Here is a 12,011-nt window from a genome sequence, read left to right as displayed (position 1 = left end):
CTCTGAGCGGTGTCACATCAGCGCCCGGAGTTCTGCGTTCCTTCGGGACAGAACTGAATAGCGCTGGACGGACCTCATTGACTATAATACGGGCCATCTGCTTTTCGCCCAGCTCCCCGGCTTTTGGACGTAAGAAAAAGCGCTGCAAGCAGTGCTTTCTCTTCCGGCATTTAGAGCTGGATCTGTGACGTTACTTCCAGCCGGACGTTGCCACGCAGATGTGAAACCGGTCTTTGCAAGTCAACTTTGGGAGAAAATAAAACCCATTATTTCCAATTGGCTTATTTCCACGGGTGATTTTTCTCTTGCAGCGATGCTGCAGGATAGAAGATCACAGGATGTCCTATTTTTGGGCAATATCGCCCATTATATCCTATGGGACTAAGAAAGAAATGTAAAAAAAATGCATCACACTTCTGTGCAGATGCGATCATCATGTAAGTGCGATGCGAATTGTAGTTTTCCTATAGAAATAAATGCGATTTTCATGTAGGTGGAAATTTCGTGTTCAGCGATACAATGCGTTTTTCTTGCAAAATGCATCGCACTCGCAGGCAAACTTGCATGTTTGTGAGCGTGATATTGTTTTGAGTTTCTTGGACCAATATCGTGCTCGCCCATTTAAATACACCATCTCTAAGGGTTCTTTTACATGGAGCAATAAAAGGGCTTATTCTAAAGTTTGCAAGTTACAGGATATCCATAGGATAGGGAATAACTTGCTGATAGGTGGGGTTTCTCCGCCGACCTCCAGGACGGTACTTCCTTGTCCTGCTTTGACTGTTACCGTGGAGGTCGCTTCTTCCCTCATGATGACGTCACTGTGAATGGAGCCATGGCCAAGCGTACAGCTGGCAGACGTACCCAAGCGGGTGCCATTCAGGTCTTGTGCAACCGGCGCTCCATTCAGTCTTTTCATTGTGGGGAGTACAGTAACACCACAATTAGGACGACTGGGGGGTGGGGGTGGGAGTAGGGGGACATGACTCCACCATTCTCGAAAAGCCCACCAATCAGCAAGTTAACCTAATCCTGTGGATAAGGGATAACTTGCAATGTTGGTACAACCCCTTTAAAGGAGTTTCCAGGCAAATACTATTGCTCACTGGCGTCCACGGCTCTGTACCCCGGCCGATCAGCTGATTGGCTGCCCGCAACACACCGAGTTACAAGGCGGCAGCAGTTAGCTTCAACCCGTGTAGTTTCCGGCACCGGTAATTGTAGGAGCAGCTCTTGTTGACTTATTAAAACCAATTTATTTCCAAAACACAGCCCCAATCTTGTCCATCCAGTCCAATATGGCCGAATGTCGCCTTTATGAAATACACAACACTCTGGAGGCCTTGCCATCACCTTGAACATCTCTTGCCAGAAGGAACCCTCCAACAGATGACCTTGAACATTTATAGTCAGTAACAAGTCAAACAGAATATTCTCTCTGTATTATCTGCACCGCGGAGACACTCCGGCTTCTGAGAAATCAGGGGAGAATATAGGAGATGTCAAGGCTTATTTCTTCCAGGGTAGGAGAAGACGCTCCACATCTACGGTGATGGGCACGAGGCAAGCTGTCGGGAACAGAACAGTTAACAGATAACACGGCCCTTACAGAAGAAGGGACAATTCCCAAGTCTCAGTCTATTCTTATTCGCCCAATGAAAAGTATCCGGCGTCTATTCATAGAAACCATTACAAGCAAAGGTACTTGAAAACCATCCAACATGGATTTAGTAAACTTGGGATATAGAAAGAACATTGCATTGAGGAGATTAGGACACAAAGTATCGGAACTGCTGGATCATGAGAGGTAAAATACTGTCACACTTACTAAATCAGTTCCTGGGCAAGAGACATACAAGGAAGCCACGTTAACGAGGAATGGCCATGGGAGGACCCTTTATTTATGAATGAAGTCACCCCACCAAGACTTCCTGCCGAAGGTACAAGTGGGCGTATGGAGATTCTGACCTCCTAACAGTATATGCCAAAGTCACAATTTTGTAGACCAGGTTTATGGTCCATATTTTGACCACAAGACCTGAACCTCATATGGTTTGAGTCATCCAAACTTAGATCACCATTGAAGTCTATGGTGATAAACATTTAGCTCAGTAAAACAGCATCCATGTCGGACTGGCATCACTATGCATCTGCATTAGGAATATTGGAAGCAAATAACCAATCTCATATTATATTATCACTTGCACCATGGTCGAGAGAAGGTCTGCAGTCCAAACCTCTGGACTTTACATTATACCGAATGCAGGAGCAAAAGAGCCCGAGTCACAGAGATTAACACTTGGGGGTCTCACTAAATCATGTCTAAAGCTGCTCGTAGATGCAAAGACTTCCCATCTGACAGTTTGCAGAAATACATTGAATGACCCGTCTATTAGACCCCCTCATGATTGGCGCTTCCCTGTACGGTAATTCTCCCCGTGACCCCGGAGTGCGGCATAAAATCACGTGACAAGTTTTCCGTGTATCAGTTTTAGTGTGAATCCACATTAGATGGGAAAATCCAGCGATCAGAGCGACTTCCAACGAGGCCGGTCATCGGTGCTAGACTAGCCGGGGTCTCACCGCTAACCGCGTGGGGGTTTTCTCATGTAACGGTGTGGAGAGTATACCGAGAATGGCGCGATCAAGGAAAATAATCCAGTGAAATGGGATTCCATGGACAGAAACAACTTATCACTGAAAGGGGTCAGAGGAGGATGTCAGGAATAGTTCTCATGAACAGGCGCTGAACAGTCAAGAGCGGCCCAAATACAACGCTGGAGCGCCAACTATTGTGTTCGAATGCACAACTCGTCGTTCCTCCACACGGATGGGCTATAACAGCAGACGACCAGTTCCAGCGCCATTGTGTCTAAGAGAAACAGAAAGATGAGACTCCAGCGGGCAAAAGAGTGCAAAACTTGTATCACTGAGCAGCGGAAAAACATCTCCTGGTCAGATGGATGCAGATTTCTGTTGCTGATGGAAAGTCAGAATTTGGTGCAAGCAGCATGAATCGCTGACCCCTTCCTGTCAGCCGGTCAGAACATGTCAGACCCCCATCTAACCTGCAGCAACTACAAGAAGCTTCCTGTCCGCAGGGGCCGATATTCCTGCAGAACAATTTTATCATCTGGTGGAATCTACACCATGATGAACTTCTGCAGTTCTGAAGGCCGAAGGAGGTCCGAAGTGCTTCTACATGGGGGGTCTAATAAAGTGATCACAGAGTACATTTCTTCAATGGTGGGAATCATTCTTCCATGAACAATCCAACAGTCGGGTGCCAAGTAACGACCGCCTCAACTTGGAAGTTCTCACCCAATTATCATCATTACTATATTGTTTAATCACATCTACTAAAGCAAATCATTGAAGCGCAGCAGGTAAATGTTCCAACCAATAGATTAAACCTCCATCATATGGAAATGATCATCGAGTCCAATGACTATCCAAATGGCCATGTTGGCCAAATTATCGGGATAGTTTATAAAAAGCTGACGGATTCTCTTCCCCGCCGAATATATGAAAGAAGAAGAAAAAAGAAACAGCCGCCCAGACGCAGTCCGGCCCGATCTTCACGCTACCGGCTCTCCTTTGAAACGTTAACAGGGTGATCATTACGTCTCGCCCTTCATCCTCTGTGTTCTTGAACTTGTGACCTATATTAAAGCATTATCCTGGGTTTATTCTAAGGAAATAATGGGCAGACCCGAGTACACACCAAATGTAAGTCTTCCCAGGTGCGGGATTATAAGCAAGGTGAGCGCAGCTGCCAGAGGATCTGCAACGCTTCACGAAATAACAAGGGCTGAAAGGTTTAGAGGCGTTTGGGCTTGTGAGAGGCATGTTGGAACCCGGCCATAGGATGCTCGCAGAACAGAGCTCGATAAAGTCAAGAGTCTTGGAAGATGATGGATGGAAAGCTTATAAATGCGGGACCTCTGAGGGGTAATCACATATAATAAATGGCGCTGAGTCTCGGGACTATAAAATGTATCCGTATAATGGGATGATCTCCGCAGCTGAAGGGACACCGGGCGCAAAAGTTTATATAGCTGCTTATCGAGGTCAACTGAAAAAAGCCTTCACATGGAAACAGCTCATCCAAGGCGGGCTTTGGTGGTAAATTTAGTGCACTACGGTATTTGCAGTGCGGACGCCCGCCGCCGATTCCGCAGCAAAAATCTGTTCGTGTGCAGGCGGCCCAGGTGACTAGATAAGGAAAAGCATGTTTCCGTCTCAGACCGTTTACTCCCAATTCCATCTTCCCGGAGATCTCCATCTAGATGCAACCCCTTCTGCTTCCAATTAGCGCTCTACAGCTGTACGGCTCCCACGAACCAGCTCTGATGGGCTCCATGGGATTATTCCGTTCATTCAAATCACAGAAACAACAGAAGAAACTTACAAGAAAACCCAAGAACAGCACAAAACTCTCCAACCCCAAATCTGCACCCTCTCTGCAATCCCAAAAATCCCCCTGAGGACGGAAACATGAGCCGCAATAGTAGGTATCGCTAACAAGCCTCCTCGCTCATCTAGCAATAAAGATAGCGAGAAGAAGAAGGATTGTGTTACTGGTTTTCTTCCTGTGATCGTATGTAAGACGTTTCTCTTGTGGGAAATGTCTTGGTTCGGTCTTGGCCTCGTTAATTGTGCATAAAGATAGTTTGAGGCATTTTTTTCATTTCGGAGTAATTTGTCCATAAATTCAATTCCAGGCTAGTATTGAATATGTATGACCCCAAATAGCTGTCATAAGTGCTCTCATGGGCAACCAGCATAAGATGAAGCATGTAGATGCCAGTAACTGGCATAAAATGCCAAGGGCGCTGGGCAAAAGATCCTGGGCACGTGACTCTGGTGACTGGGCTTAACAATGCCCTGGTCCAAGAGCAAGAGACTCAAGGTATAGGAAGCGCGGCTGTGGGAAGGCGAAGTCCCAGTAGGCGCACTCACTGGGTGCCTCCTGTATTGGGTCAATGGAGAAAGCAAAGGAGTCGCCTTAAAGCACTCCAGCAATTTGGGGACGGTCATCCTTCTATATCAGTGTCCCTCTCATCTACTTGTTTGGGATTCTGTTTTCAGCCATCTAGATGGCCACTGTGATTTTCTAGTTTCCCAACGTACACTATGCACTGCTCCGATTAGCCAGCAGTGATCATGTGACCAGTGGTAGCCAATCAGAGTGCATTGGTAGTCTAGGGGATTAGGTAGTCTGAGGACTGCATCAGCACCTTGGACAGTTGAAAATAGGACCTGGGACCAGCGGATCAAAGGAGCTTCAGCGTAAAAGACCAACAGCAGGTAATGTAACTGCCGCCTCTGAACCCAGGACAAGGCTTTGTCCCCAAACTGGAGGGTTGCTTTAAGGACCTGATTATTGGGCATGTATATTTGTTTGCCAACTGTTCATTGCTTTTGTGCAAGCATAAAAATGCTCGCTGGTTGGCTCTACATCTCCCCATGTGAACAGGAAGATGTGCTGCTGACCAACGCTAGATGTGTGAGGACCAAGGGTCATATGGACAATCCTTCGTCCCGCTAATACTCTATACTCTGCCCTCTAGAGGCTCATTCACATGGGTGTATTTGCGCAGCGTATTACGCCCGTCATACACTGCTGAATCCTCAGACGGGCGTATCTTTACATGACTTTCAGTTGCGTAAAAAAAAAAACGCAGCGTGTCCTATTTTGGCGCATATCCCATTTATGACCAAAAATTGGCCCCGTAAAAAGGACCCTTAAAGTGCGGATGGTCATCGTGACAACTCCTCTGCGCTCCACTGACGGAATGCAGCTGGCAGAATCAGAAAGGGCCGCCGACAGGAGGTTTAATCTTCATGCCAGCTCCCATCTACCCAGAAAGGGAGCAATTTACAGCAAGTCGCAGAATTACATTGGGAAATTGCTGGTAATGCAATTCCCTAATATACTAAACAATGGAAAGTCCATCAAAGAGGAAGGTGCCCTGCGACTATAGATTCTCCAACACTAACATCAGACTGGTAAATGATGCAAAGGATGGGCGATGCAAACAATAGCGGAAGGGTTGGGGGGTAAAGTATCGAAGTTGTTAGGGTCTTTAGAAGTCCTTGAATAAAGGATACAGTGATCACGGACTTATCTTCATTGTTCTTAACTACCTAATTGCACACTTGCACCGCGTCATTGTTTTACCAGCTTTTGTTAAGCCAGGTGTGCAGAGTAAAAGCTCCCAGAAGGTGTGCAGCTATTACAGCTGGAGGCGCTTCCTCTCAGAATGGGACCACCTAAGGCTTCCCACAGACCCAGCATTCCCAGGCTTGTTGTAGATACATTAGACAGTACCAGCTGTTGAAAGAAAACGAAAAGCAGGAGGATGGTAATCTGTAGGTTTGTGGAGTGTGGAGGAAAAGCAGAAGACATCCACGCAAACATGGGGAGAACATACAAACTTCATACAGATGTTGCCCTAAGTTAGTCTTGAACCTAGGACCCCAGCGCTAACCACTGAGCCACCGTGCCACCCATAATTCTTTCCATGGCATATGCACTAGATATGACACAGAACTGCAATGGTGGGAGCTCAACCAGGGGACTGATGCAGAGAAGAGGGTTCCTGGTATCCATTCATGACTCAGGAGTGATGTGAATGCAGTCACTCTTCATTAGAGGGGCTTTCAGCACTAAACTATACAATTTGATAGGTCATTAATAGTTGATTGGTGGGGGTCTGCCACTCAGGATTCCTGCTGATCAACTAATTTAAGAAGCTGTGATGCTTGAGTGAGCGCTGCCCCTCTTCTCAAGCATGTGATGTCATGTTCATTGGCCACATGAGAGCAGCTCAGTCCAATTCAAGTGAATGCAACTGAGCTGTAATACCAATCACAACCACTATACAATGTACGGCGCAGTGCAGTTCAGAATGGACTGAAGTGACAGCAGTGCTTACCTGATCAGCTGATCATTGGGGATCACTGCCAATTAACGATTGATGACCTATCCCAAGTATAGCTCAATAGTTTAGGGCCAGAAAACCCCTTTAAAGTGTATGAAAGATAAGGAAACTGCAGAGTAATAAAGGCAATTTGTTGAAAAAAATGCTTAAAAGGGCTGATTGGTGGGGTCTGACCACTGATCCCAAGATATCTCTGGTGCATCCCATGCGTGAGCACCTCTGCCCTATTCATTTCAATGGGATTCTGGAAAGGTGGCAGTGCTGAAGCATTTAGCTAGAAGATACTAAGCACCCCCACACAGAGAAACAGGGGCTCAGAGTCGTCTCTGTACAATGCTGAGACTATATAATTAGCAGATAACATACAGAACATCTACTAATTCAGTACAGCTCTTGTCATTTACATGCATCCTAGTTAACACGGCCGTCTGGTCACCCTATTCTGGGTGGTAACCCCCCCCCCCCCACCACCTCCTTCTCCTAAGATTAAACTGTCTGTTATTTTAATAAATTGACACCAAGCAGAGGTTAAATCCTGAGCCCAACGGGGAATCTCCAAGGAAATCAATGGATTAACCTCCCGATGCACCCAGCCATCGAAGCCGCACCGTCCTCAGCCCCGACCGACACCAATATGCATTTCACAGCATTCAAAGTCAGAGAAAGAAAGAATGAAAACCCTGAGCTCCCCGCACCCCCTGTATCATCGGCGGGATCGCAGATCCTACTGGAAATGGTCAATAGAAGGCGGCTTCACATGACCAGACGCCTATTGCGGAATCCGCAGTCGGCATCCGCATGGAGGATCTGCAGCAAATCGAATGCATTGAAATTTGTACTTACGCTTTTTTTTTTCCCACACTCGCGGAAACAAATTGCATATTGCGCAAGCGGAGGAAAAAAAAAAAATCGCATCATGCTCTTTTTGATGCAAACGACCTCCATAAAAGTCAATGGAGTCCATCCGACCCGCAGCCCATCCGCAATTAACATTGCGGATGGGCCAAGTGTATCCGCGTCATTGCCTAGTGGCGGCACAGGAAATACAGTTTTTTTCCAATTCTGTACTGCACATGACCGACAGTGAGCGTCTACGGTCATCCGCAGTACAGATTTTGCGGGTACACGGGGTCGGGGTCACAGCCGGATTTCATATGCAGAATGTGACCCGGCCGTGTGCATCACTGCGAGAGAAAGATCGCACATTTAAATAGACCCATTTAAAATGACGGGCTATTGTCCTATGAATCTCGCAACACACAGAAAAGCGCACAAGAAATCGCCAGTGTGAGAGTGCAGTCACATGGGCGAGCGCGGTCTGAGAAACGCAGGCTAACATCACTCTTGTAAGCCAGCGGCTTTCTATACAAGTGCGATGCGGTTTTCTCATGGTACACGCAATTTTCACTCACTTCACACTCGCATTAAACCTGCTTTTACGTGTGAATGCAATGCAAATCTTTTGTACTCCCATAAGGAATAATGGGAGATTCTGAAACAGAATTGGCCAAAAATAATCCATGCGAACATCGATCTGACACTGCAGCTGCCAAACATCGCTTGTGCCAATTAACCTATTGAAGTCAATGGATGCTCCCCAAATGTACCACTCTGTGAATTATTACATTTAGTTGGTAGCCGAGTCACAATTATAGACAAACCAATTCAGACCGCATTGTAATCAAGGCAGACATCCAGGTCATTCCAAAGGGTTCACTTACTTGTTCTTCCAGCTGTATGTCTATAATATGATGCCTGTGTATACTCAGTATTGTGTAGGTTAAACTTTAATTTTTATTTAACAAAATAGTTTAAGTCACAAAGGCAAATATAGAGTTGCAAGAAATATAGTAAGTGAACCCTTTCTGCACGGATTACTACTAGAATGTGCTCAATAAAAGACCTGAAATGTCCAACTCTTTGCGTATTATTAGTTTAGTTACATTGTGTCGGTTTATAATTGTGACTTAGAAAACAATCAGGCCGCATCATATTAGTGATCAATGCAGACAAACAGGGAATTCTTAAGGGTTCACTTACTTTTCTCTTGCCACTGTATTTATGTAATACCATACATACTATAATACGATGCATGCCGGTACTGCGGTGTATGCAGCACTCGGCACTGAAGGTGTTAAACTTCAGTTTTTATGGAACGACATAATGTATTACTCATGCAGGAAAATATACAGTTGCAAGAAAAAAGTAAGTGAACCCTTTGGAATGATCTGGATTTCTGCACTAAAATGTGCTCAACAGAAGACATGAAAACTACAGATCTTTGCGTTTACTGGTTATTATCACGTTTCCTATGAGGATGCATTCACGTGTGACGTTTTTGCTGCCATTTTCAACCGCAATTAAAAAACGCGCCCAAAAAGCGGCAGTTTTTAACAACTTCTTTTTTTGACATATGTCATTTTTTTAAAACCGCGTGCATTTAAAAAATGTGGTTTTTTAACTGTGGTTCAAAAACGGCAACAAAAACCGCCACGTGTAAACGCAGCCTAATTGTGACTTAGATGACAATCAGACGACATAACAGTAATCAATATAAAAATCCAGGTCAGTCAGGAGGTTCACTTACTTTTTCTTGCAACTGTGTTTATATAACACAATATATTTATGAACTATGGAAACAATACTATACAATGTATCCATTCTTAACCCCCCCCCCCCCCCCCTCTTCCCCCATGCATTGCAGGACAGCACTCTGCTGCCTCTCACTTACCCTCTCTCCAGTCACCACATGCAGCCCTTCTCTGACTTTGGCAAAAGAGCCCTCTCCCAGCTTCCTCCCAATCAGGTAGTTGCCCACTCTCTTGGTGTGCTGGAAGTTGCGCAGGGTATCCCGGGACACGTTGCTCACGCAGGCTGGCAGGAAGGAGTCTTCAAGTTGCACTGGGGGCTTCTCCCCAAGCATGAACCTTGGTGGAGATTCACTGATGCCATCTCCGGCTGCAGCGGGCATCCTGGAGGAGACAGAGGGTCCACAGGTCAGATCAGAAGTACAGTAACCCTGGTAGCTCTAAGAAGTTCAATAGCCCTGCAAGTCCTAATAGATCCGCCAAGGGTTCAGCAGCAGCTGAGTGCAAGCTCTACTACTGTGCATGATCCAGATGAGCCTGTGCCAGGCGGTAGCAGCGGGCACTGCTCTCTATTTAATGAATGGAGAGCACAATCAGAGTGGGTGGTTGCACATGATCCCTGATAGTCCCAGCCGCTCTGCTAATGAATGCACAGCCCTGGAGTAAAGGAAGGGAAGGCAGAGAAGGCAGGACAGAGGTGCAGTGACTGAGGGCTCCCTGTCTAAAGAGCCTCATTCACTCAGAATGTGCAGTAATTTAATCCCATCACAGGCGGCAGGAACAGATGTGATCTAAGCTCAGCAACCCTGAACAAACCCCTTTCAAATCCTTCCCCCTCCTCCTCCAGTGCCTGCAGCCAGCCAAAAGCCTGTGTTTCCTTCACACACTCCTTAGTCACTTCTATAAGGGGGGGCGGTGAAGGCTGGACTACCCGAAATAAGACACAGTGGTCAACCTGGCCTCCGAAAGCAAAGCAAACCTCCATCTGGAAACGTAGATGTTACCCAAGACTGATCTGATTCAATGTGGGCAAAAAGTAACCAAAACTATCTATTTTTACTTGGTTTCCATGAAGACGTCTAGAAATGACACAATGTTTTCCTCCTGGAATAAACGTAATGTTCTAAAAGGGGGGAAAAAAATAGGTATGCGGGAAGTTAATAGAAGGTAAATACAAGCGGTGGGTAAATAAAAGAGGGCGCCCACAAGTTCCAACCACTTGTAGGACTGCGGCTGCTGGGTGATGCTGTGATTTACCAGCTAATTGTACACAGGCTTATTTTTATAGGCCCCTGTCTACAAATATCCACCACCGGCTGTGTGATAGTTTTATGGTTGCGAGCCCGTAGGAGACTTAAGTGCAGAGTTGTGGCCGGCATTAAGAGCCATTATATCCCGAGCGGATTTATAAATACCCTCCGTGTAGACGTGCTGCGTTAGGAGGGATTAAAAATAAAGCACCGCAAAATGGTTTTGGTTTTAGTATGGTCGGCGACCAAATGTCAAAATAGAATTCAGTGAAGTGACAAATCTAGTAGCTCCTGGATTGGCTGGGTGTTCCATCTACTGTAGGGTAGGGCATCTGTCTCCTCGTATAGTGACAACCCTTCTAGGCCATATGGCACCCATGCCGGTTTACTCTTCTTTAGTGTATTATAGTGGTTGTGCCAGAATTGACTATATCCCCCATCCACAGGATAGGAGATAAAGGTCTAATCAGTAGGGGTCTCACTGCTGGGACCTCCACCAATACCAAAAACAGGGGTCCTGCATCCCTCTCTCCTCCTTACTGCACCCCCCTATAGTGAGGGGGGAGACTGAATGTAGCAGCGGTCATGCATGCACGGTGCCACTTCATTCATGTTCAGTGGGGCTGCTGGAGATATAGGAGTGCTTATACTCAGCCTTTTCCATCAGCCCCATTGAAATTAATGGAGTGGCGCTTGGCACGTGTGACCATTGCTCTATTCAAGCTCCTCTTCACTGCAAAGGGTGAAAAGAAGAGGGGGACAATCATTCTCAGGACCGTAGAGGACTCAGCAGTGAGACCCTCACCAATCAGAGTTCTATCACTTATCCTGTGGACACGTGCTAAATGTCCACTGTGGTAGAACCCCTTTAAAGGCATTTATCCCCTATTTGCAGGGGGTCTGACCAGTGAGACCCCCAGTGATCCCAGAAATGGTGTACCCCAAATGCTCCATATGAATAGAGTGGTGGAGCATATGACAGACCACCACTTCAGTCACTTCCATAAGACAGAGGAAGATCACCTAGACCAGTGGTTCTCAACCTTTTTCAGCCCAGCGCCCCCTTTAGGTATCGGGATGGTGGCCAGCGCCCCCCAAGCCTTACTAGTTTAAACCCAGTCAAAGTTTACCTTATTTACAAAGTTAAAAGTACAAATTAAAATACTGAATACTTTTTTTGGAAAGTTTGATAGTTTATAACAGATTAGCATTAATTGTGAAAACAG

General features: G+C 46.1%; 1 protein-coding gene across 1 annotated transcript in view; it reads right to left on the bottom strand.

The window, feature by feature from the left end:
• Window positions 1-12,011, bottom strand: part of HUNK (hormonally up-regulated Neu-associated kinase) — a 73,688-nt gene that overhangs the window by 39,173 nt on the left and 22,504 nt on the right. The window contains exon 2 of the mRNA XM_066599069.1: window positions 9,679-9,919. Within this exon, the coding sequence (XP_066455166.1) occupies window positions 9,679-9,919 (241 nt within the window). The remainder of the gene's footprint in view (window positions 1-9,678; window positions 9,920-12,011) is intronic.

The sequence above is a fragment of the Eleutherodactylus coqui genome, chromosome 4 (genome assembly GCF_035609145.1).
Source record: "Eleutherodactylus coqui strain aEleCoq1 chromosome 4, aEleCoq1.hap1, whole genome shotgun sequence".
NCBI classification, from domain to species: domain Eukaryota; kingdom Metazoa; phylum Chordata; class Amphibia; order Anura; family Eleutherodactylidae; genus Eleutherodactylus; species Eleutherodactylus coqui.
Note: the sequence above shows the minus strand (reverse complement) of the source record. Positions and strands in the feature narration are given on the sequence as shown.